At 46.0% G+C, this 26,857-nt stretch overlaps 1 protein-coding gene and 1 non-coding gene across 3 annotated transcripts; both read right to left on the minus strand.

The window, feature by feature from the left end:
* Positions 1-2,835: 2,835 nt before the first annotated feature.
* On the minus strand, positions 2,836-25,385 carry nr1d1 (nuclear receptor subfamily 1, group d, member 1). Of its 2 annotated transcripts, XM_055656976.1 has the most exons (8): positions 24,747-25,314; positions 13,475-13,777; positions 12,186-12,274; positions 11,088-11,232; positions 9,374-10,005; positions 6,935-7,120; positions 5,302-5,512; positions 2,836-4,284 (listed from the first exon to the last, which is right to left on the minus strand). In XM_055656976.1, exons 1-8 carry the CDS (start codon positions 24,763-24,765, stop codon positions 4,088-4,090), a joined length of 1,782 nt encoding a protein of 593 aa, XP_055512951.1. In that variant the 5' UTR covers positions 24,766-25,314; the 3' UTR covers positions 2,836-4,087. The 2 variants fall into 2 exon arrangements, with proteins under 2 accessions (XP_055512951.1, XP_055512950.1); XM_055656975.1 differs by lacking the exon at positions 2,836-4,284 and having other exon boundaries at positions 4,291-5,512; positions 24,747-25,385.
* Positions 25,386-26,096: 711 nt separating this feature from the next.
* trnac-gca (transfer RNA cysteine (anticodon GCA)) lies at positions 26,097-26,168 on the minus strand. Its single transcript has one exon. It is a non-coding gene; the product is annotated as a tRNA-Cys (tRNA).
* Positions 26,169-26,857: the final 689 nt, after the last annotated feature.

Raw genomic sequence — 26,857 nt, forward strand, 5'->3', positions numbered from 1 at the left:
CCATCTGTTGGTGCCATGGAGAAGGTGCTGGTGATCTGGTTATGGAGTCATAGATAGACACAAAAAGCTGGCGTAACTCAGCGGGCCAGGCAGCATCTCTGGAGAGAAGGAATGGGTGACGTTTCGGGTAGAGACCCTTCTTCAGGCTGGTCAGGGATAAGGGAAACGAGAGATATAGACGATGATGCGGAGAGATAACAAAACAAGGAATGAAAGATATGCGAAAAAGTAACGATGATAAAGAAAACAAGCCATTGTTAGCTGTTTGTAGGGTGAATATGTAGGAGAAGCTAGTGTGACTTGGGTGAGGGAGGGAATGCCATGGCTACCTGAAGTAAGAGAAATCTAAACTCATACCACTGGGCTGTAAGCTGCCCAAGCAAAATATGTGATGCTGTTCCTCCAATTTGTGTTTAGCCTCACTCTGACAATGGAGGAGAACTTGGACAGAAAGGTCTGTGTTGGAATGGGAAGGAGAATTAAAATGTCCAGCAACCGGGAGATCAGGTTGGTTCACGTGGGCTGAGCGAAGGTGTCCTGTGAAACGATCGCCCGGTCTGCGTTTGTTCTCGTCAATATATAAGAGTCCACATCTTGAACAACGGATACAGTAGATGAGGTTGGAGGAGGTGCAAGTGAATCTCTGCCTAACCTGAAAGGAGTGTAGAGGTCCCTGGACAGAGGAGGTGTAGCGACGGGTGTTGCATCCTCTGTGGTTGCAGGGGAAGGTACCTGGGGAGGGGGTGGGAAGGGATGAGTTTGTCAGAGTGATGCTAAATGTAAATTGGAGGAAGAGCATCTCATATTCCGCTTGGGCTGCTTACAGCCCAGTGGTATGAATGTTGATTTCTCTCACTTCAGGTAGCCCCGGCATTCCCTCTCTCTATCCCTCCCCTACCCAAGTCACCCTACCTTCTCATTTTCACCCTACAACAGCTAACAATGGCCTGTTTCCTTTATCATAGTTACTTATTTGCATATCTTTCATTCATTATTCTTTATCTCTCATCACCGTCAATATCTCTTGATTTTCTTATCCCTAACCAGTCTGAAGAAGGGTCTCGACCCGAAACGTCACCCATTCCTTCTCTCCAGAGATGCTGCCTGGCCCGCTGAGTTACTCCAGCTTTTTGTGTCTATTTTCGGTTTAAACCAGCATCTGCAGTTATTTCTTACACATAGTCACAGAGCCGTTCAGCATGGAAACAGGCCCTTTGGCCCAACTTCCCCTTGCCAACCAATATGCCCCAGCTACACTAGTCCCACCTGCCTGCATTTGGCCCCTATCCCACTAAACCTGTCCTATCCATGTACCTGTCTAACTGTTTCTTAAACGCTGGGATAGTCCCAGCCTCAACTACCTCATCTGGCAGCTCGTTCCATACACCCACCACCCTTTGTGTGAAAAGGTTTCCCCTCAGATTCCGATTAAATCTCCCCCCTCACACATTAAACCTATGTCCCCTGGTCCTCGATTCCCCTACTCTGGGCAAGAGACTCTGTGCATCGACCGGATCAGTTCCTCTCATAATTGTATACAATCAAGCTAGTCTTGCAGCACCTCAGGTTCTTTGATCATGGCTGATCTATCTTTCCCTCTCAACCCCATTTTCCTGCCTTCTCCCCACAACCGTAGACAAATTAATTGAGAACCTATCAACCTCTGCCTTAAAATTACCCAATGACTTGCCCTCCACAGCCGTCTGTGGCAATGAATTCCATTGAAATATGGTAATCTCTCTCCTGTTGCGATATGGCCCTTGGACTGAGACTCTATGCATCTACCCAATCTATTCCTCTCATGATTTTATTCACTGTACACTACACTATACAGTGTTGGTAAGTTGTTGCACTGTGTCCTCTACAAACTGCTGCTACTGTGTGTTGCTGGTGGAGTGGGTGAAGGCTTGTGGATGGAGTGCCGATCAGCAGGCTGTTATGTCCTGCATGGTGCCGAGCTTCTCGAGTGTGGTTGAAGATGCTCTCAGCCAGGAGGTAGAGATAATCCCATCGCACTATAGACCAAAGATCTTAGAGCAGAGCTGCTCTAAGATCTTTGCTCCAGACTGGGGCCGTGTGGACGGGGATCAGACATTGGGACGGCAGCTGATGAATTCCTCACCACAGGATTCACACCCTCTCACCTGCTCTTGTAACCATATTGTGTAAATGGCTAAAAGGGCACAAAGTGCTGGGGTAACTCACCGGGTCAGGCAACATCTTTGGAAAGTATAAAGTATAAAGCTACTCCAGTTCAGTTTCTGATCAATTGTATGTCAGGCACTTGTGTAGTGTGAATGTTACGTACGTACGTATGTGTGTGTGTGTGTGTATATATATATGGAATATATATATATGTGTGTGTGTATGTGTGCATGTGTGTGTGTGTATAAATGTGTGGTATATGTATGAGTATGTGTGTGTGTGTGTGTGTGTGTGTATATATTTAGATGTGTGTGTGTGTGTGTGTGTATATGTGTGCACGTATATTTAAATGTGTGTGTGTATGTGTATGTATATGGGTGTGTGCACATGTGTGTGTATATATGTATTTTAATGTGTGCGTGCATGTGTGTGTGTGTGTATATGTGTATGTGTGTGTGTGCACATGTGTGTGTGTATGTGTATTTAAATGTGTGTGCGTGTGTGTGTATGTGTAATGAAATGTGTGTGTGTGCTGAAGGGGCTGTTTCCGCGCTGTATCTCGCAACTAAACTGAACTAAACATTCCACCCAGCCAACGACTGCAGCCTGTGCTGTACCAAGACACTAGCCTCTCCCGTGAACCGCGCCGCGGTGTGTCTGCCTCTCGTGTACCACAAGAAGACGCCAAGCTTCGTGTTGATATTTAATTCAGTGCATTCATATTTTAGTTTTTATAAATTGTATCTTGAGTTGATCTGGAATCACAAACACACCAATAATTGAAGGACGCCGGGACGATGATGCGGTAACTGGAACAGTCCAGGGCAGATTGTCCACTCATGCAGCAGCCCCCAGCCGAGGTTGTGTTTGACACAGTCAAGTCATTGTCCACCCCCTCTGCCCTGGCTGGTGGTCTCACCACCTCTCCCCTTGTAGGCTTCCTTTGTGTTGGACCCCAACCAGGCACGATCCACTTGGCTTCTCCATAGGAAGCCCAACAACGCGTACATTCTCATCCTGCACCTGTATCACCATCATCCCTTCCTCTACTCGCCCCCACCCCACCCCACCAACTCTACTGGCCCAGAGATACCGAGGTCTATTGGAACAGGTGGGTCAAGAACAGGACCTCGTGGACTGTTTAGCACTCGGAAGGAGAGGGGGAGAGTGAGGAGTGGTCGGGTGGGGGGTTGTAGCATCCATAACGGGAATTTAAAGGACTACACCACAAAGACGCGGCGGTTCGCTCGCACAAAGGTCGGTGGGGCTTGAAAACGAGCCGCAGAGAGGCAAGCGGGGACTGGAGTTGTGATCTGGTGTTGTTGGGGTTCTATGGATACAGTCACGGGACAGCCGATGAAATGTGAACGGCGCTGAACGGGACGACGTTTGCTGATGTGCCTTCGAACTGCGTGTAGAAGTGGGCCCGGGGTAGCGGGTGGGGACCGGAGTCGCTCGGTCTGACGCCCACCACCGTGGTCTGCTTGAGATGTGTTGGAAGTTCTCCCTGTTGCCTTTGGTGGGGGCTGGGTCGTCTGGAGGTTTGTCTGGGCTTGGGCCAATGACTAGCCAAACGCAGGAACGATGGTGGGGGGTAGGGGAGATCAGATCAGAGGGACCTCCCCCCACAAATCGCTCACCGCACAGAGTGCATGGACCTCCGGTTGATTTTTACACATTACTCAACCCAGCCAGCAGATAACCTCACGCCCACGTCTACCACTGAGCTCATGTGCGCAGACGGAGAGGTCCCAACGGAATGAGCTTTTAAATATATTGAATTTGTAGAACATTCCTTATAAGAATATATTACACTCCCTCGACAGCTGAAATATACACATTATTTACAGGATGCTTTGCACTATGTCTGAATGTCCATTGAAATATAAATAAAATCCCTTTAAAAATGTGGCGGAGACAGGGGAGAGCGAGAGAGGGGAGTTCAGGGGTCTATCCGGAAGGCCAGCAGCTTTTCCGAGTGCATGTTGTTGAGGGTGCGGAGGTCGGGCAGTTTGAGGAGCAGCTTGGTGAACCGCGAGGCTTCGCTGGGGTGGTTCTTCATGATCAGAGCCCTCAGCACACGGATCAACGCCTCCTGCAGCTGGTCCACCGAGTTAATGTTCTCAATCCCGGAACGATCTATATATAGTCCGAGAGAGAAAGAGAGGGGGGACAAAGTCAATCTGAAAGACACAGTGGCATGCGAAAGATACAGTGGCTGCCTCACCGAGCCAGAGTCCCGGGTTCAATCCTGACGACGGGTGCTGTCTGTGTGGAGTTAGCACCTTCTCCCCCGTGACCTGTGTGGGTTTTGCCCGGGCGCTCCGGTTCCCTCCCGCACTCCAAAGACGCACAGTTTCGCAGGTTCATTTGCTCCGGTAAAAATAGCAAATTGTCACTAGTGTATGAAGGATAGTGTTCATGTGCGGGGATCGCTGGTCAGTGCGGACTCGGTGGGCCGAAGGGCCGGCTTCCACGCTGTATCTCTAAAGTCCAAGGACCCTATCGCAACGGGAGAGATATGACCATATTTCAATGGAATTCATTGCCACAGGCGGCTGTGGATGGCAAGTCATTGGGTATTTTTAAGGCAGAGATTGACTAGTTCTCGATTAGTATGGGAGTCAAAGGTTAGGGGGAGAAGGCGGGAGAATGGGCTTGAGAGGGAAAGATAGATCAGCCATGATCGAAGAACCCGAGGTTCTGTACGACTGGCTTGAGTGTATAAAATCATGAGAGGAATAGATCGGGTAGATGCACGGTCTCACCAGAGTAGGTGAATCGAGGACCAGCGGACATGGGTTTAAGGTGCAGGGGTAAAGATTTAATAGGAATCTGAGGAGTAATGTGTTCACACAAAGGGTGGTGGGTGTATGGAACGAGCTGCCAGAGGAGGTAGTTGAGGCTGGGACTATCCCAACGTTTAAGAAACAGTTAGACAGGTACATGGATAGGACAGGTTTGGAGGGAAAGGGGCCAAACGCGGGCAGGTAGGACTAGTGTAGCTGGGGCATGTTGGTCGGTGTGGGCAAGTTGGGCCGAAGGGCCTGTTTTCACACTGTATACACTCTATGACTTCAGGCAAGAGCAGCCTGGATTCACAAGTGGAATGTTTCCAGAGCGGTCTCTGTCCCCACCACCCGTCCTCGTGCTCACCTGCCGAGACCAGCACGACGGCAGTGAAGAGGCCCAGCTCCTCCTCACTTAGCTGCAGGGAGCTCAGCTTCTCGCTGAAGTCGAACATGGAGTTGAGCAGGTCTCCCATTCCCATCCCCCGCAGCTCCTCGATGGAGTAGGCGATCCCGCTGATGAAGGTCACCGTCTGCTCCTTCACGTTGAACAGGGCCGCGAACCGCACCATCAACACCTGCCGCACAAGAGGACACGACGGATCACATCCTGTTGCTTCACAAACAGCCGACCTTGAGTGAGATCGCCATAAGGGCACAATGTCCACAAGGTTCAAGACAGCGAACCTGCATCTCAATCAGAAAACTCCTGGTTCAAGACCAGTTGACCACAACACAACCGGATACCCAATGCAATGCAATGCATTACTGCAGGAATGCCGCTGTGTCCGGGATGCTCTAATGGTGAATGAGGCATTGAACCCAATTCCCCAAAAGGCCCTTGGGTGAATGGAGACAGAAAGAGTCCATGACACCACGTTAATGAAGCACAAAGGAATTCTCCCTGGTGTATTGGGTAATACTCACCCCTCTCAATTCATATTTCTAGAACAAGGAGATGAGGAGGAGGGTGGTGACTCTGCGGGATTCATTGCCTGTGGAGGCCAGGTCAATGGATATTTTTGAGGCGGAGATTGATAGATTCTTGATTAGTTAGGGTGGCAGGGGATGATGGGGGAGAAGGCAGGTGAATGGGGTTGAGAGGGAAATCTAGATCAGCCGTGATTGAATGGCGGAGTAGACTAGATGGGATTGGATGGTGGAGTAGACTTGATGCGCCAAATGGCCTAATTCTGCACCTATCACTTATGAACATGAATGTACTTGGCATTAGAGAGGGAGAGAGGGAGAGGGTGAGCTGGAATGACGTAGTTCCATCCAATGATTGATAGAACAATTAGAAGGTAGTTATGGAAAATTAAGTTCGCTCAACTTGTAATCAGAGCCCTGGAATGCGGTGCCCCAATGAATGGTGGCAGAATATACCCAAATCGCATAATAACTTCCAGAGACATAGATTATAAGGCCATGGACCAAAAAGTGGGAAACGGGGTTAACTTAAATCTTTGGCAACCAAAAAAAGAGACAGAGTGCTGGAGTAACTGAGCCGGCCAGGAGTATCTCTAGAGAACATGGATAGGTGAAGTTTCAGGTTGGGATCTTCATATGATGGGTTGAATCTCCAGCTATTCCATCAACTTTTATAATTCAAACGGAATCCATGAGTATGGAGGTGAATTTAAAAACTCCCCCTACTAAATGATGCTCACTGGAGCTAAATTCACCTTGTTGCGTGTTGAGCAAGCTAATTCTTCCCCTGGTATAGAATTAGCCTGTACTCAGAGAGTCATCCAAACTAAACCCAGTCGGTAGAAGGATCCTGACCTAATATGTCACCAATGCATGCCTGACCAGCCGAGTTACTCCAGTACTTTTGTCACCTATTCATATGCTGCCAGCACTCCCAGCACTTTTTATGTCAGTTTTTGTAAACCAGCATCTACTGATTCCTCCTTTCTCCAAACTCCACCGTGGGTCAGATGTGGAGAGTTAAGTGTGGTCCCAACATTAGACCCCATGCACTCAAACCCAGCGCTCACCTCAAAGGTGCCGGCTTTCAGCAAGGTGACCTGGTCGTGTTGGGATAGGTCCCGGAATCCAGGAATCAGTTTTGCAAACTCCACCACCTCTCGGACAGCTGGCGTGAAGCTCAGGGAAAAGTCCTCCCAGATCTGCTGCACCGATTGGTTGCCGTCCACGTGCGGCTGTGCGTTTATCGGGCATGCCTGTGGAGGGGAGCAGAGAGACAAGTGTGATGATGCATGACTGCCCAACCGATAGTACGGTACTTTATAGTATGGTACTTTATGGTATGGTACTTTATGGTATGGTGTGGTACTTTATTTGTCAACGTAGAGCGGTACAGTGAAAACCATTATTGTACACAGTTCAGTACATATCACTATACATAAGCACTTCGATACCGATTAGATCTGAAGAAGGGTCTTGACCCGAAAGGTTACCCATTCCTTTTCTCCAGAGATGCCACCTGTCTATTTTATATACGCATCTCAGATACAGTACACGTGTATAGCAGCAGTACACTGAGACATTTGGAGGCATTTTCAAGCCCCAGTTGTTGTAAGTGCAGGGATCCTGATCTGACCGTGAATGTCTGTTGAACTGATGAAGACGACCATTAACTCTGTGGGCAGGCTGAGCAGAGACGAGCTTCCAGCAATATAACCACAATGACTTCACGCAGTTCCTTTTCTCTGCGTCCTGTGTCTTATTCTTTGGCTGGTTGGTAGCCGACCAGCTAATGGAAATAGCCAGTCTTTGGCAACCCCCTCCCCCACTGACACCCCATCCCAAAAGATAAGTTATATCATTCACAAACTACTAGTAAAAATGAAGGCTGCACTTTGTGACACCTTTACAGTTCATTAGTCAAGAAACAAGAGTGTTTTATTGACATTTGTCCCAAAACAGAACAATGAAATTCTTACGTGCAGAGTCCACTGTATCAGTCAAATATCCTTTTAATCTCCCTGCAGGCTTACTTAATATCAATGTCAAATTTACTATGTTAATTATGCCCACAGTTTAGTTTAGATACAGTTCTCAAAACATTTTATTAATTTCAACTCTTCACAAAATGTACTAAATAATTAAAAATCTCATTAATTGCTAATGTTAGACTCTTTTGTCATCTTCCCACTTATTAAATGCCAGTACTCCACTTGCCAGGTGTTTATCAGCCTATAAGAAGGCTATTGGTAGCTGTAGTCATATTTTTGTGACAAGATTGAATGACGAATTACAAAGTCCATGTATTCTTTACAATATGGGCCTTCAAGAATGAACTGACTATATGGATAGGATAAAATAATATTTTTATAATCGAAGTTTCTGAAGTTAGTACTGTAATGTCTCTTTCATATCCACCTGATGAAAGAAAGCCTTGAGTTATGAGATGAACATGACAAAGACCACAGGAGGAAGAGCAAAAGTGAAAACAATACTTTGATTTGTAAAGATAAAGGTAATAGTTCAGACTGGGGGTTTGGCCCGAAACGTTGCCTATTCCCTTCGCTCCATAGATGCTGCTGCACCCGCTGAGTTTCTCCAGCACTTTTGTCTACCTTCGATTTTTCAGCATCTGCAGTTCCTTCTTAAACACAAGGTAATAGTTCCGTTTACTATTGTCACGTGTACCGAGGTACAGTGAAAAGCTTTTTGTAGCGTTCTATCCAGTCAGCAGAAAGACTACACGACTACAATCAAGCCATCCACACTGTACAGATACAGGAATGAAGGGCAAGATAAAGCCCAGTGAAGTCTGATTCAAGAGAGTTTGCTACTTTTGAGCAATTAGTTTGATCGGGGAAGAGGGAAATGGGATTTAGTATCAAAAACTATTCTTCATGAAATGTTACCACAAAGGATATGATGAAGTATTCTTGGGACAACATATTTATGTCTTGAGTGTCACGTCGTGCTTGCTTATTTTTGCAAGGAAAGTTTTTAAAAAAAAACAGATTTTTACTGCGCAAGTCATCTTTTAAAAGGGGTGATTTACTTCAGGAGTGTTTGTTAATGGGAATGACATCAATTGGATTACTGGAAAAGGAGTAGGTTCCAAGGCAAAGGATTAAAGAATGTGAGGTGATGTTGGTCTCTATAATGTGTGGACTTGTTAATGGCTTACTGTTGCCTTGTTTAAAGTGCTGTTAAAATTCTACGGCACTTACTGTTCCACACCTATATTTAAAAATAAATACCTCTAACATTTATTGGTAACTGTGGCTTTGATCTTTGTGTTTTATTAGTATTTTATAAGGAGAATCATTTACTATCTGCAAATATGTTTAGTGTGTCGCTTGCTAGGTAAAAGAAAATCAGTCAAATGGCAAATGTAGACAAAAATGCTGGAGAAACTCAGCGGGTGGGGCAGCATCTATGGAGCGAAGGAAATATGCAACGTTTCGGGCCGAAACCCTTCTTCAGACATTGGATGAAATGGCCCATTAACTTACCAGGACGACAGTATTCGGTCCTTTCCATGGGCATGTCCTCCCATTACCACTCTCCATCTCATCACTGGCACCAAACAGATTTCTATTGTGCAGTTTGTGTCCGTTGGGCTGATGCTGGTAATGTCCGTTTGCGTGGCCATTGGGGTAGGAGGAAGGGTAACACATATTCTTTAGTCCAGAGCCACTGCCCTTGTGGAACATGTTGTTCTCTTCATGATAGATAGTGTTCGCACCATTGACGTGGCAATTAGCATTGTGGCTCATCGACTCTGTGTCGTGCTGGCAGGTTGCAGGTGTTTGCTTCAACTTGTCGTGGGCGTAGGTGAAGGTCTCTTTGTGAGCCCGGGAAATGGAGTAGATGACCTCTTCCATGGAGGCTTCGGTGCTGGGGCAACAGACCTGCTGCAGGTTGCACTGCTGCTGGGAATGGTGGCAGGACGACATGCGCTCCTGCTGCGCGGGCTGCACCGGGACGGCCAGTGGAGGCTGAAGCTGCCAGCTCGGCTGCTGGGGCTGCAGCTCGTTCTGCAACTCGCCGCTCAGCTGGTTGTTGACCATGTTATTCATCACGCTCTGCATCTCCGCCAACATCCGCTGCTTCTCCCGCTTCGGGATACGCCCGAAACGCACGGCTGCAAGAAAAACCAGAGGCGGTAAGTTACTGGAGTGCCGCCTTCAATGTACGTGGCCCCTCTGAAGCCCACATTTAATCCAGCGCTGCGCAGAACAAGGTTTCGCCCCTGGTGCATCAGGATGATCATTAGATCCTCTAATGATCCTCTAATGATCATCTCATGGCGACCTACACAGTGGCGCAGCGGTAGAGTTGCTGCCTCACAGTGCCAGAGACCCAGGTTCAATCCTGACTGCGGCCGTTGTCTGTGCTTAGCTTTTACGTTTCCCCTGTGACTGCGTGGGTTTTCTCCAGGTGCTCTGGTTTCCTCCCACATTCCAAAGACATCCAGCTTTGTAGGTTAATTGGCCTTTTGCCCTCACGTGTGGGACATAGAACTAGTGATCGATGGTCGGCATGGACTCGCTGGGCCAAAGAGGCAGCTCCCACACTGTATCTCTAAGCTAAGCTAAACTCAGCAACACCACTTTAAAAGGAGTGAATCACTGAGATACAAGGTGCAGGTCATTCTGGGAAATAATGTACATGGGAATAACCACAGTGGTGTGAAAATCAAAAATAATAAAATAAATACCTTGCTCCTATAACTGGGCTGCTTTCTTCACAGAATTGACAGAGAGCAGGGTGGGGGTTGGGGGGGGGGGGGGGGGGGGGGAGGGGGGGGTCCCGAGGTCTGCAGTGAGGAGGAGAAGCGGTAGAAAAACAAGAGGAATCGGTAGAAGTTGCGATCAATGTTACTAACATATGGCTGACAAGGTGCATCTGTCCATGCTTCCATCAGGAGACCAGACAAGCGAGTTTCAATGGTTTCTTTAATGCTATGTGTGCCAGGAACAGTGAAAGACACTTTTAGCATGCAGCTGAGCAGGAGTACCCCAGTATGTAAGCACAAACGCTCCGGTCCTTACAGTATGCACAGTACAGCCCACTGAGACCGTTTGTAAGAGGTGTTGACATTCACACCCTTTTATCTTTGAGCACCAGAGGCGGCTGCGTGGTCAATGGATCCAAACACACAACAACGCGTCTTTCCTTCAGCAAGTACGACGAGTGGTAAACGGTGGCGATCGGAAGACTCACCATCCCTGGACATGCCAACGGCAAGGCATTTCTTGAAGCGGCATTGCTGGCAGCGATTCCTGTTGATCCGCATGATGGTACAGTTCTCGTTCTTCAGGCACTTCTTGTACTGGATGTTCTGCTGGATGCTCCTCCTGAAGAAGCCCTGTGACGTACAAAGATCAGACCCTGAGCTTTAGCCACCCTCTGCTTTCAGCTTCTCGCCCAGAATTACGACATCCTCAAATAATATTCTCTTCCTCTCCACGCGACTTAACAACCAACCCACCAATTTAATGAACAATTCTAAAGCCACAGGTGTGTCGGTGGTTGTAAGCATGCAGACATAACATAGATTTCATAGAAAAAGAGTCTGAAGAAGAAGAAGTGGCTAAGTGTCATTTTTCACACAGAGAGTGGTGAATCTGTGGAACTCTCTGCCACAGAAGGTAGTTGAGGCCTGTTTATTGGCTATATTTAACAGGGAGTTAGATGTGGCCCTTGTGGCTAAAGGGATCGGGGGAATGGAGAGAAGGCAGGTACAGGATACTGAGTTGGATGATCAGCCATGATCATATTGAATGGCGGTGCAGGCTCGAAGGGCCGAATGGCCTACTCCTGCACCTATTTTCTATGTTTCTGATTGTCACATTTGCCGCTATCTCTGGCAATTTTATGAGTCTCTTCCTTGGATTTAATACTATCTTTATCTTCCCACGACAGCCGCCGAGAGCCTTTCTGCCTCTTTAATTCTTAACCCTCATAGAAATATATTCTTCTCCAATATACATTATTTCCTTAAATACTGGCCATTGGTATCCACCGTATCCTCCCACCGGCGGCACCACCAACACTTCACACTGACTCAGACAAGCAGCCAACATATGTGTATGTGTCTCTGTCTCTGGTTTATTATATTGTTTACAATGTACCATGTTTACATATTCTGTTGTGCCGCTGCTAGTAAGAATTTGATTGTTCTACCTGGGTACATATGACAATAAAACGCTCTTGACTTTTGCCTCAGTGTCTGTGCATCAAGGGCTAGGTCGGCAGGTAAGCATGCATTCATGTTAACTGTAGCTGCAAGGTTCTCCTGTGCAAGTGGGTGTCCCTTACCTTGCAACCTTCACAGGCATGTACTCCATAGTGGAAACCAGAGGCTACGTCTCCGCATACTTTGCACAGCAGGATCATTCCACTGATTTCTGGATGAGAGGGAAAAAAAAAACAAAGGGAAATGATTGGAACAAAACCTCTTCAGAGGACACCGTCAACTTTGGAGAACTACCTGCGGCTGGAGCCACTGATGCTGCATTTAATGCCTCTTCTTCTTCTTGCGTGTGGCGTGCACAGCCTAAAGTTGTTGGACAACTTGTTCTATTTGATCTTCCCTTTGTGCACGTCGAGTTGATTGCATTAGTCGAAGCAGGGCGGACCACGTGAAGGTTGCAATCTTCCACCCCCATTTAATGCTAAGACTATGAGATGGCATGGGCCTGCAGTGAAGGCCCACTGATGAAGAGATGAAGCAAGTTATTTTTAAGAAGGCTTTGAAAACTGGAAGTAGAAATAGCTTCATTGGAAGTCCTTCAAAATGCAGAGTAGAATTCGTGTTCATATGTTCTACGAGCAGAATTGGGCCATTCGGCTCACCAAGTCTACTCCGCCATTCAATCATGGCTGATTTATCTTTCCCTCTCCCTCTCAACCCCATTCTCCTTCCTTCTCCCCATCACCCCTGACACCCGTACTAATCAAGAATCTGTCAATCTCCGCCTTAAAAATATCCATTGACTTGGCCTCCACAATGAATCCCACAGATTCACCACCCTCTGACTAAAGAGCACATCGAGTGAAGTGACTGGATTTGAAAGAAGATATCATTCTGCAATGCTGACTGGTCAAAGTAACCATGAGTAGTTACTGGGGAATAAGAGGCTGTTTCTATGTGATTATACTTGTCCGATCAGCTGAGAAGGTTATTGGCTGCAACCTTTCCCCCATTGACGAACTGCACACTGCAAGGGCCAGGAAGCGAGCGGGTAAGATCATCTTTGACCCCTGGCCACAAACTCTTTGAAGCACTGCCCTCCGGAAGGCGACTCCGGACTGTCAAAGCCGCCACAGCCAGACATAAAAACAGCTTTTTTCCCACGAGTAGTAGCTCTACTCAATAACCAAAAGTCTGTAGCCTTCTTTTGCTCTGGTATTTTATTTCATTCACATGTTTAAATTATGTTTTATTATTAATGTTTTATGTGTCATTCTTAATTGTTACTGTATGTCGTGTTGTTACTTGCGAGCGGAGCACCAAGGCAAATTCCTTGTATGTGTACATACATGGACAATAAACCTATTCATTCATTCAGCAATGTCAAGCAAGAGGAGGGAAAGGGTTGACTCACTGGTGATGCCAGAGTTGATTTTCGTGGTGGTGATGGAGTTCCCATCGTCTGTTGTAAGCTTCAGGTTGCTGAAGGGCCCACTGCTGGAGCAGTCGTCTCCGGATCCCGATGAGCTGCTCCGGTAGTGTTTGCTATCCTGGGAGCTGGAGCTGGAGCTGGAACTGGAACTGGAGCCGTTCGGAGATGGTGGCAAGGGGGAATAGGACTGGGACACCGACTGGAAACTACTGTTGGAGCTGTCATTGTAGAGCAGGCCCGGGCTTGAGGAGGTGCTGTTGGGCCCGATGTAGGTGATCACACCACCTGCAATTGGAAGAAAAGCATTTTGTTTAGTTTAAGAAAGAACTGCAGATGCTGGAAAAAATCGAAGGTAGACAATAATGCTGGAGGAACTCAGCGGGTGAGGCAGCATCTATGGAGAGAAGGAATAGGCGACGTTTCGGGACCCTTTAGTTTAGTTTAGTTTTGTTTAGAGATACAGCGCGGAAACAGGCCCTTCAGCCCACCGAGACCGCACCGCCCAGCAATCTTCGCAAATTAACACAATCCTACAAGTACGAGGGACAATTTACATTTATACCAAGTCAATTGACCTACAATCCTGTATGTCTTGGAGTTATTGGAAAGTTTAAAAATCTGTGCATTAGTCACCTCTCACCCTTATTGGGAGGGGTGTCAATTTTAGAAATACACCACCCGTCGCTTTAAAATTAATTTAGCTTTGTAGCTATTTTATCTGAAGATAGACACAAAAATGTGGAGTAACTCGGCGGGTCAGACAGCATCTCTGGAGAAAAGGAAGAGGTGCCGTTTCGGGTCGAGACCCTTCTCAGACTATTTTATCTATTAGCTTTAGGTCAATAATGCAGGGAAAAGCAATGTGAGGATTTCAGCCGTATCTATTCCACCAGTAACATATTGCATTACATTTACAATTACATTTACTACGAGCGGAACAAACGCGAAAATACAGTCAGATTTTAAAATTACATCAGATTTAATGTTCTGGCTATCAATTGAGGAAAGGATCAGGTTTGGTTGCAATTAGTTTTACCACTTTGTGTATCTGTACACTGTAAATAAACTAGACTGTAATGGCCCAGATTTATTGCTCCTACGAATTGGATCAGATGAAATGACAAGAATGAGCTGGCTAGAATAAATGTTCTTAATCCATGACTATAACCACCTCCCAAGTCCAGCATGAGGGAGCCAAAGGGTCTGTTTGGAACAAACTACTTGAGGTTGTGGAACAAGAGGAAGGAGGTATTAAACTTTCATTCATCGTCTGGTGACCAACATAAAATGTAAAAGGTTTATATCCAAGAGAACAACGTATCTCCAAAATGGGCCATGGCGTAACTCTGCTGCACCTTTGATATACAAGGAACTGCAGATGCTGGTTTACAAAAGAAAAAAATAGACAGAGTGCTGGAGTAACTCAACAGGTCGGGGCAGCAACTCTGGAGCGCGTGGATAGGTGACGTTTCGAGTCGGGCTCCTACTTCAGAATGTTGGGATTGTTCAGTCTGAAGAAGGGTCCCGGCCTGAAACGTCACCTATCCATGGAGCTAATTCCCTGCTCCGCTCTGACCCAAACACAGACAGGGAAGGAACGGGGAAAGAAACTAAAACGTTGGTGACAAAAATTGGAAACCCACACTATCGTCCATCCTCATTAAATACAGGTGAAGGCACCAACCCTTGGTCCAGGAATGTAGTCACACAACAAGGCTTTCATGTACACTCCCTTTAATTGTAGAGCACAAATCAACTTGCCTATGTCATCAAGCCCACTCATACGATTCCCTTAAATAAATAAATAAATAAATAAATGGGTTAGTAAATAGATAGATGGATAGATGGACAGATGGATAGATGGATGGATGGACGGATGGATGGATGGATGGATGAATGGATGGGTGGATAGATGGATGGATGGATGGATGGATAGATGGATATAGATAGATAGATAGATAGATAGAAAGATAGATAGATAGATAGATAGATAGATAGATAGATAAATAGATAGATAAATAGATAGATAGATAGATAGATGAATAAATAGATAAATAAATAAATAGATGGGTTAAAAAAATATTTTTAAGGAAAAATAAATGAACAGATAGATGGATAGGCAGATAAATAAATAAATGGGTGCTTGTCCAAATGCCTTAAAATGTATTCTACTGAAGTGCCAGGTTATTAACATAATTGGTTAATGTAACATCTTTCATTTCCTCTGGCCATTCCAGAATACCAGGCATTCTTGGTCTACCAAGTATGCTTCAAATACCAAGTATGTGTTGAACTATAATTACTGGAATATAGAAAACGTGGCAGCTAATGTGTTCTTTACACAGCAAGCCCTTTAGCTCACTGGCTCAACATTGCCCTCTGGCTCACACATCCCATTGCCTCCATTTGTCCTCTCCTTATTTCCCTGTAGCCCTGCAAATTATTTGCTTTGAAATGCCTATCAACCTCCCTTTCAATCCTTTGCAATTTACCTACACTAAGGAGTAGTTAAGGTCCCACAAACAGCAATGTGATAATGACTAGCTAACAAAGGGACCCAACCCAAAATCTTTGCCTATCCACACTCCTCCTGGTCCCTGCCTGACCTTTTAAGTTGTTTTTAGTTTAGTTTAGTTCATTGTCAGGTGTTTTTCTGCTGACTGGTTAGCACGCAACAGAAGCTGTTCACTGTACATCGGTACACGTGTGCCGAGGTACAGTGCAAAGTTACTGGTGTGTTGAGCACCATGTGTTTTCGTCAGATGACATGTTTGGTCGATACTCAAGGAGGAGTAAATATTGGCTGGAACACTGTCCATAACTCCTTCAACAAGGGATTGTTGACGTGTTTAGATCCATTTGACAAGATGGTTGATGCCTTTAACCAAGAACTCATCCCAGGGACAGCAGCTCTGATAGTGAATGCAAAGTTGTCCCTGGTCCGGACTGTCATGGCAATCAGTGCTCTTGTTGTTAAAATGGAGCTCAAACCCACGCCATCTAATTCTGATGGAAGGTCTCGACCCGAAAAGTCGCCTATTCCTTTTCTCCAGAGATGCTGCCTGACCCGCTGAGTTACTCCAGCTTTTTGTGCCTATCTCCGGTGTAAATCAGCATCTGCAGTTCCTTCTTACACTGGCAGGAATGCCACGAACTGAATGAGTGTACAGATTAGGACCAACTCCGCCAGAGCCCAGCCTGTGAATGCGGAGCAGAAACCACAGACAGCCAACCACGCCATCTCTGGGTGCCCGCTCTACCACCCACCAAATGGAGCTCAGGGCCTGGCAGACATTGACGCAGAGACAACAACCTGGCTGCTCAACACCCGGCTTGAGATCTAACTATTCCTTTGGTTTATTTATGTTTCATTTGCAAGAAGAAGAAGAAGAAGAAGGAGACCAACTCTGCTGCACCCTTGATATACAAGGAACTGCAGATGCTGGTTTACAACGAAAAAAAGAAACAAAGTGCTGGAGTAACTCAGCGAGTAGGGCAGCATCTCTAGATATTTTGGGTCGGGACCTTGCTTCAGACTGTTAGAATCATTAAGTATGATGAAGGGTCCCAACCCAGAATGTCACCTATCCATGTGATCCAGGGTCAGGTAGCAAGGACTGCAGATGCTGGATTATACTGAAGATAGGCACAAAGTGCTGGAGTAACTCATCTGCGGAGAAAAAGGACGGGTGACATTTCGGGTCGGAACCCTTCTTCAGACTGGAGCCTTTATCCAGAGATGCTGCCCGACCCGCTGAGTTAGCCCAGTGCTTTGTGTCTTCTGCCGCACACCTCCCTGGCAATGTTCTACTGAGTTTGTAAATCTAAACAGCATCGACTCGGAAAGGCTGCAGATACCAGAAGCGTGAAAAACAAAAGCAGGAAAGGCTGTCATGACTCACCAGGTCAAGGAGCATCTGTGGAGAAGCTGATGTCAAACAAGGTAGAAGTCAAGACAAGGCAGCATCTATGGAGAGAAGGAATGGGTGAATGGGTCTCGATCCGAAACGTCACCCATTCCTTCTCTCCATAGACGCTGCCTCACCTGCTGAGTTACTCCAGCATTTTGTGTCTACCTTCGATTTTGTCCAGCATCTGCAGTTCTTTCTCACACAGAAGTCAAACAGGTTGACTTATCAAAGCAGATCGCCTTGTTTGTCTGTACGTTTGCCTAACGTTTCCAGTCTTTTCTGTTGATGGTGGTGGGCATGTTTTTATTGCCATTGTGGGATTGTGCTGAGCTTGGGTTCCTGGTGCAGCACTCCAGCCTGAATGAGAACTATAGGCCTCAGACATCCCGTGGCTGAGCAGCCACTTTATTATGTTTGGCCCTGCCGAGGCTTACACTGTGTGTTTACTGTTTGGTCAGTGGGACTGCTGCCAACTGTGCGAGGGCCATTCACCACAACACAAAGCAGGTGGTGCAGAAAAACACTCCATGGGGCTCATCGCCAACCAGGCTGCTCGCTTGAGTATTTGAGATTTGTGCAAAAATCAAAAATAAGGGCGGTGGGTGCAGCAGGTGGAGCTGTTGCCTCACAGCCCCTGTGATCCGGGCTCCATTCGGGTCTCGGGTGCTGTCTGCGTTGGAGTTTGCGTGGGTTCTCCCCGGGTACCCTGGTTTCCCCTTGCATCCAAAAGACGTGCGGGTCTGTCGGAGTTTGAGTTTAGTTTATCGTCACATGTACTGAGGTACAGTGAAAAGCTTTTGTTGGCCTCTATAAATTGCCCCTGGCATGTAGGAAGTGGATGCAACAATGGGATAATGTAGAACTAGTGTCAACAGGTGGTCAGCATGGACTCGGTGTTTCCATGCTGTCTCCTTCAATCAATCAATCATGGATAGGTGACATTTCAGGCCGGGACCAATGTAGGGAACATCAGCTATCCATGTGTTCCAGAGATGCAATAGACAATAGACAATAGACAATAGACAATAGACAATAGACAGTAGGTGCAGGAGTAGGCCATTTGGCCCTTCGAGCCAGCACCGCCATTCAATGTGATCATGGCTGATCATCCCCAATCAGTACCCCGTTCCTGCCTTCTCCCCATATCCCCTGACTCCGCTATTTTAAGAGCCCTATCTAGCTCTCTCTTGAAAGCATCCAGAGAACCGGCCTCCACATCTCTCTGATGCTGCCCTATCTGTCTAGCTTTTCCCAGCACTCTGTGTCTTTCCTTGGTAAACCAGCATCTGCAATTCCTAGTGTTTACAATCTATCAATTATGCTCTGCTCAGAGCCTAAATTCTATCGTGTATTGTGTTCTTGTGTATGGTAACTCAAATGCCAATGTACCAATTGGCGCATGTGACAATAAATGTAACTTGAACTTGAACTAATCCACGGCCACTGTACTTCTCGTCTCAACTTCAGGCCCAGCTCTCCCACTACACATTGCATAGCCTTGAGCTCATTCAAAATCTGTGGCCGGGGTCGCCATTCGCTCCCAGTCCAACAAGGCCTTCTTTTTAAAGTCTGCATTCTTATTTTCACATTTTCACACCCCTGTCCACCTCTGGAGCCTCTGTCAGCTGCTTAACCTCCATTTCAAACCCTCCCCAGTATTTAAAAAGGAACTGCAGATGCTGGAAAATCGAAGGTACACAAAAATGCTGGCGAAACTCAGCCGGTGCAGCAGCATCTATGGAGCGAAGGAAATAGGCAACGTGAAGGGTTTCGGCCCGAAACGTTGCCTATTTCCATCGCTCCATAGATGCTGCTGCACCCGCTGAGTTTCTCCAGCATTTTTGTCTACCTCCCCAGTATTCATCACTCCAGCAGAGGCAGCGATGTATTCAACTAATTCTCTGGGATTACCATCTAAAACCCTTCTGCTTTGATTGAACTAATAGTCATCTGTTCTAACATCCTCTTTTGTGACTCAATGGCAAGCTTTGGTAACAATCCCGTGAACCTTTGTAACTTAGTCTGCGACGTTGGTGGCTGCTGTTTGTATACATTGTGTCTGCAAGCAAAGAATCTCACTGTGCCTAGTCACATGTGACAATAAAGTATTCCTCCTCCTATTCCTATCTAAATCCAAATCTTTTTCCGCACCATAATGGGAAGAACCTTGTACTATGACAATCCTGCACAAGCTAGGGTTATCGCAAAGATATGTCATATACAGATTTTTCAACAACACTCGAAAGTCATAAACTTCTGTTCAAAACTGATGCATCACCATGGAGCAGCAAAGATCACTATTCCCATTCTACTACATTGTTTGTTAACGCCAGACTGAATTACAGACCTAAACAGTCGCTGGTACCTTCCCTACAAAGGAGGAAGATTGACTGAACTTTATTGCCTTCCATCACAGGGAGGAATGTTAATTCCACTGTGGTGGATGTTTATGGTAAACTTTATTTTATGTGCCGTGTGTATTTTTGCTTTTCACATAGTCTGGTTGGATGGTAACTTAAATGTCATGACCTTAATTGGTACGCGTGGCAATTAAATTGAATCTTGAATCTTGTCATTCTTCCTGTGTGAGCTTAAGCACAGGGTTTCAGCCATTTACTCAATGGCTGAAACCAATTTTGAGTAAATGGTCAAAAGTCATAGAAGATCCATTTTAGCCTGTGTCTACACATGCACACTTGGCACTTGAAGTCCATGGATGGATTGTGGGGTAGGTTAGATTGTGTCTGATGTGCGTCAACCTCTCTGGGAATTGCTTTACTTCTTATGTAACCTGTGCTGTGCCCTCCTTGGCAATAAGGAGTGCCACAAAAATTGCGTTAGTGATGAAAGAAGCAACGTTATGTTCCCACTGCTAGTATATCGCACAATCAATGGCTCAAAACTCAAAGTTACTGCGAAAAAATATATATAGATGGTGTTTGTATATGGTTGGAGGTGAGGATGGAGGTTCTGGAGCAGGTCCACTGAGATTGGAGAAAATTGGAATACAGAAATGTACTCTATATCCTGACCCAACGCTGCTCCTCACTGCGTTAGAAAGACATGGATTTCTACAGTCCCTTAACACCCTGCCCAAGGAGTTTAAATTCTCTTTACATCCGATGAAGAACTTTTGAAGTATATTCACTTTTGCAAAAGGCGGCCAATTTCAACCCAGCAAACTCCCAAAACAGCTGGGTAATGGTGACCAGAAAATGTCTGCAATCTATAGAGGAATAAATATCAGACAAGACTCCTCAATCTAAAGAAAGATCTTGACCCAAAAAATATTGGGATACCCATAAAAATATATATATATATATACATATATAGCAATATTAACTTGGACCACAATCTTTTGACGTAGAAGATCAGGCAAATATATTCTCCCACAATATTGTGGATTCTAATATTCCTTTTAGAAAAAAATGTACCATATATACCGTATATATACATTTAGGGCTGAGATAAGGGGAAAAAATCACCCAGAGTTGTGAGTGTGGAATTCCAAGGCAGTGGAGGCCAATTCACTGGATGTTTTCAAGAGAGAGTTAGATTTAGCTCTGAGGGCTAACGGAATCATGGGATATGGGGAAAACGCAGGAACGGTATACTGATTTTGGATGATCAGCCATGATCATATAGAATGGTTGTGCTGGCTCGAAGGGCCGAATGGCCTACTCTTGCACCTATTTTCTATATTGTTATATGTATGTATGATTACATATAACAATGTATTACATATTACATATACAAATATTACATAGCAATATTACATATAAAAATATGTATGTATGATATATATATATATATATGGATATATCTATATCCATATAAATTTATACACGTACATACATATATGTATATATAAAACATATATATATAATATATAAAACATCGGAAAGATGGAACGCACACGTTTGGAGCAAGCCGAGACCACATATTTATTTCATGGTAGTTTCCATGTCTCCGGAGCCGCCAGCAGGGCGCGTTGAGAAACGCAAACAAGCAAACAAGCTGAATGAAGGTTATTCCTGAGGCTTGGTTATTAATAGACTCTGTGTGGAGGTTGAGTCACGGGCTGGGTCCATGTGTTGGCCGCAGCTCGCGTGTTTCAGCAGCGTTGCCGCCCCACCTCCACGGTACACGTGTTGGGGACATTGCATGAGAGGGCGGAGGCAGGAGCCGGGTCACCTCCCATTGACAGATGCTGTTCCTGCCATCACGTGTAGCGCAACCCAGAACCCTTGTGCTTCATGTGTAGGAAGCAACTGCAGATGCTGATTTAAACCAGATAGACACGAAACAAATGCTGGAGTGACTCAGCGGGACTAGTTTCGCTCACCTTCTGATGCATCTCGGTGATTGTTTGTCACCTTCCCCTCGGCTAACAATGAACTATGAACTACACTTCCATACCATCTTTTTATCATCTTCTTTGATCTGTCCTTTTCGCACCTTACCCTTCCATACCTCTAGTCTCCCTCTCCCCTGACTCTCAGTCTGAAGAAGGGTCTCGACCCGAAACCTCCCCCATTCCTTCTCTCCAGAGATGCTGCCTGCCCCGGTGAGTTACTCCAGCATTTTGTGTCTATCTTCCCTTGTGCTTCAAACTGGACTTGAATCCTTGACCCGCGTTGATAATCTCTTCCCACAACATTCCCAATCCCATGTTGGTAGTTGAAATAAAGAACATTATTCCTCCCAAAAAATCTGTTTGCCTCTTTGCATTTAGGGGGGGGGGGGGGGGGGGGCAAGGCAGGGGTGTCAACATCCATTGCATTTGGCCTGGACCTGCCCCCCGTTAGATTGCCTCGGGATTATGATTCCACATAGCAGGGATACAGGGGGATGGAGAGGGGAGGTATACGCGAATTCCGACAGAGATCAAGACTGTGGCCCCAGCGCAGAGCTGGAAATAACACCAGCGAGGCACATTCCCCGCCTCCTGACCTGGATTACTGCCGCATCACAAGCTCTCTCCAGCCCCCCCTCCCCTCCTCCTCCTCCCAACAGCAAACACGTCCTTCCCAGTCCGATTAACTGTCGAGGCGCCGGAGCCCTTTGCAACAGACCGTGTGTCTCACCGACATCTATCCCCCTGCCGTGCAGAAGGTGCAGTGCGGCGGTGTTAACCCACGCATCCGTGGATGGATGGATGGATGGATGCACCCACCACAAACAACACTCGCATTCTTGCATTCCAATGATCTGCAAACCCAATCACTTGCTGAATGCAAGACACGAAGCATTTTATTTTAAATTGGGCAATTAAACAATAGTCAAATGATATATCTTTTCCACAGCGAGTCGCGTTTTCTTTTCATCATATATTTTTCTGTTTACATGGGATAAGGGGAAAAAAGATTTGGGCTATTTTGATTATTTCAGCCATGCAAAACCAAAATATTTTCATTGTGGCGAGCCAGTAGTTTTTGCTCGTCTGAAGGCGAACGTGGATAGATGGATCTTGTTTCCCGACAATGGGGACAGCTCGAATAAGATATATATATACTTTGACCTAACCCAATGGTCTGTAAGTAAATGCTATCGAGCTGCTTTTGCCTGAGGTACCTTCGTTCAACATCTTTTTTTCCAATGAACAGGGATATCTAACATTCTGAGGAGCACCATTTTAATGTTTCAGTTTCATATTTCACAAGTAGATTCATTCACACTCCAAGTTTATGAGCAAATAGGAAATTCAGTTGTGTGTTTTAATTTATGATTCTAAATCCTAGTGAAAATTTCAGATACGTTTGGGATTTTTAGTCCAAATGGGAAATTCAGGCAAGTTTGTTTTGGCTTATAACACGAAAATAAAAAAAAGTATCTTTAAATTCATATGTAGGTAAATGCAATTAAGAAATATAATTCAGTTTATTGGAGCTCAGACTGTTGAAAAGTGATTGAAATGTGGAATGGATATGTTTATTTGGGAAGGTGCTGCAGGCGCCCCCATTTGTTCACTGTTTCTCAAGCACTCCGTGTGAGCAGATTCATCGCAAGCACAACACATAGACATTTGGTACTTTGGGAAAGAGAGGGGGGGGGGGGGGGGGGGGGGGAACTGAGTTGGAAGGAACTGCAGATCCATTCCTTCCAGCCAGAGATGCTGCTGGCTGTCCCGCTGAGTTACTCCAGCATTGTGGGTGTATCTGGGGCTTGAACTGAGTTGGGCAACCTAGTGTTTAAGAAGGAACTGCAGATGCTGGAAAAATCGAAGGTACGCAAAAAATGCTGGAGAAACTCAGCGGGTGCAGCAGCAACTATGGAGCGAAGGAGATAGGCAACGTTTCGGGCCGAAACGTTGCCTATCTCCTTCGTTCCATAGATGCTGCTGCCCCCGCTGAGGTTCTCCAGCATTTTTGTGGGTTTCCTAGCCCTTAGTTGACTCTACTCTACGGGGGGGGGGGGGGGGGGGGGGGGGGATGACCACACACACTCCCCGAGTCGCTGGGTGCTGTCTTGCCCTGAATCTGTAAAACACTCTGAACACAATTGTATCTATCCGTGTAATTGAATGGGCGGGAGGAGGAGGAGCATGTACGCAAGGTGCACATGGCTAGGGTTCACTGTCCATGTGAGTTTCTGCAAAAATAATTCGTACCTTATTCAGACTGTGACCTACTTTGTGCGTCTTCGGAAAAGATATCAACAACGGATGGGAGGGGGAGAGAGAGGGGGGGGGGGGGGGGGTAACATAGCTCACTGTGTCAATGTCCAATGTTACACCACAACACATAATATTAACAATATGTCACACTCCAAAACACAAACGCGAATAAAAAGCAAACTCTACTATGACCTCCAGTAACACTAACACAGATACGTCAGTCAGGCAATATGAGTATCATCTATCGCTGTAAAATAACAAATATATAATGAGGGATTTATTAATAGCTGATCCCACCGCATAATACTCTCCAGATCTCTCCAAAATAGCACAGCCAACTACCCAAGCAGTGATTCTGATGTAGAATAAATGCAGGCCAACACATCTTGTGACATTTATATTGTGGCCACGGATTTAGTGCGATATCGCCAGAGAAGCCACATCTTAAAATATGGGAAATGTAAAAAATATTCTTTATCTACCAGGGCAGCACTATGTCATCCCCTTGAGCGTACACAATCAGGTTCGAGTTATCACCTTGCCCCGCAAGCTCCGGGTACAAAAACACACAAGTCGACAAGTCAACATTAAGACGCTGGCTGGAATTCAATGATTTCCAAAAAGTAGTATCATCATAACATGGAAAACAGGAGTTAAATATCCGTAACGCGCACTTTAAAAGTCGGGCAGCGTAAGGGTATTATTTTAAATAAAGTGTTTCCAATACCTGTGTTGTTGGAATCCATTGCCGACCTTTTAGGATGTTGTTTGTTTCTCCCCCTGAAACTGCCTGACTTCGCTTGCAACGTTTGATTGTTGTCTTGGCTGCGAAGGTCTTAGCGCGTCAGGAAGGAGTTGTCGAGTTGCTATCTTGCGCCAAGAGTTTCTGCTTGAAGGCGCTGTTTTCTTTCCGATCGGAAAGGTATCGAAATCCTCCCGAAAGGACAACCTCCGAGCTCAGCGGCAGCCTCTCTGGTTGGTTGGCCCTGTCAAATCTCCCCGGCGGCCCAGGAAGAGGTTTCCTTCTGACAGCCTCCCCTGCCCAGATTGGCCCTTTGCAGTCACACACACACTCTCTCTCTCTCACACACACATACACACATACACATGCACATGCACAGCTTTGCCCTACAGCGCAGGAAGACGGTGCAGTCCCTAGCACAGACACATCCAGCAGCGAGTGATGTGCTGAAATTCACCGTGTAATGACAGCAGGCACAGAGAGAGACACTCACACACACACACACACACTGCGGTGGAATCAGCCAAACAGCAGATGAGACGAGCTCTCCAATTGGTGGCACTTACAGTTCCCAATAGTTTGATTCAAAGCCAAAGATCAGACACAGTGCAATGTTGTGATTGGCTGCTCTTTCGTTTTCCTCGAATATGTGTGTGTGCTCGCTGGCCTTGGTGTAGCCAAAGTCGAGATAAATACGGATATTTTATTAGTGTGTTTTTGCCCAGTCTTTGCAATATAATTGATTCACAGGCTTTTAACAGGGGGTGTATCGAGGAACTGCAGATGCTGGTTTAAACCGAAGACTGACGACACAAAATGCTGGAGTAACTCAGCGGGACAGGCAGCATCTCTGGAGAGAAGGAATTGGTTACATTTGGGGTCGAGACCCTTCTTCAGACAGAGATTCAGGGGAAAGGGGAGCGAGAGATATCTTCCATTCATTTTGCCTGAGTACCATCTATATCTCTTGTTCCCCTCCCTCTCCCCTGACTCTCAGCCTGAAGAAGGGTCTAAAAACCATTCCTTTTCTTCAGAGATGCTGCCTGACCCACCGAGTTACTCCAGCTTTTTGTGCCTGTCTTTTAACACGAGGCTTTGTGCTCGTTTCTGCTTATAATGAGACATAGACAACAACTACGCGAGGGGGTCGGTGTATGGAACGAGCTGCCAGAGGAGGTCGTTCTTAAGGTCATGAGTTATAGGAGCAGAATTAGGCGATTCGGCCCATCAAATCTACTCCGCTATTCATTCATGGCTGATCTGTCGTTCCCTCTCAAACCCATTCACCTGCCGTCTCCCCATAACCGCTGACACCCAAACTAATTAAGATTGTGAAGAGGGCACCTGGATTTGAACCAGGGGCCTCTCGATCTGCAGTCAAATGCTCTACCACTGAGCTATACCCCCCCCCCCCCCCCCCAGTTAGGCAGGTACTATTGCAACATTCAAGAAACATTTAGACAGGTACATGCTCAGGACAGGTTTAGAGGGATATAGGGCCAAATGCAGGCAGGTGGGACATGTTGGTCGGTGTGGGCAAGTTGGGTCAAAGGGCCTGTTTCCACACTGTACGACTCTAGGACCAACCTCTGTGTTTATATGGAGCCTTTAACGTTAAAATATCCCAGGAGTTCTTACAGCACCAGGGTCAGGGGGGAATATTGAAAAAATATTTGATATTTTAGAGGTCATGAGGGGGATAGATAGGATGAATGCAGTGAGTCCTTTACCCAGGTTAGGGGAAATCAAGAACCAGAGGACATAGGTTTAAGGTGAGAGAGGAAAGATTTAATTGGAACCTGAGGGGCAAAGTTTTCACTCAGAGTGTGGTAGGTATATGGAATGAGCTATCAGATGATGTAGTTGAGGCATGAAAAATAACACCATTTGAAATACACTTGAACAGGTACATGGCCACAGGCCTAATGCAGGTAAACAGAACTAGCTTAGATGTGGCATCTTGGTCGGCATGGATGAGTTGGTCTGAAGGGCCTGTTTCCATGCTGTATGAGTCTATATCTCAGAGGAGGAATATATGGCCATAAGTGAATGGAACATTCAGACCCTCATGCCTTCCCCATCATTCAACAAGACCA

The sequence above is a fragment of the Leucoraja erinacea genome, chromosome 27 (genome assembly GCF_028641065.1).
Source record: "Leucoraja erinacea ecotype New England chromosome 27, Leri_hhj_1, whole genome shotgun sequence".
NCBI classification, from domain to species: Eukaryota; Metazoa; Chordata; class Chondrichthyes; order Rajiformes; family Rajidae; genus Leucoraja; species Leucoraja erinaceus.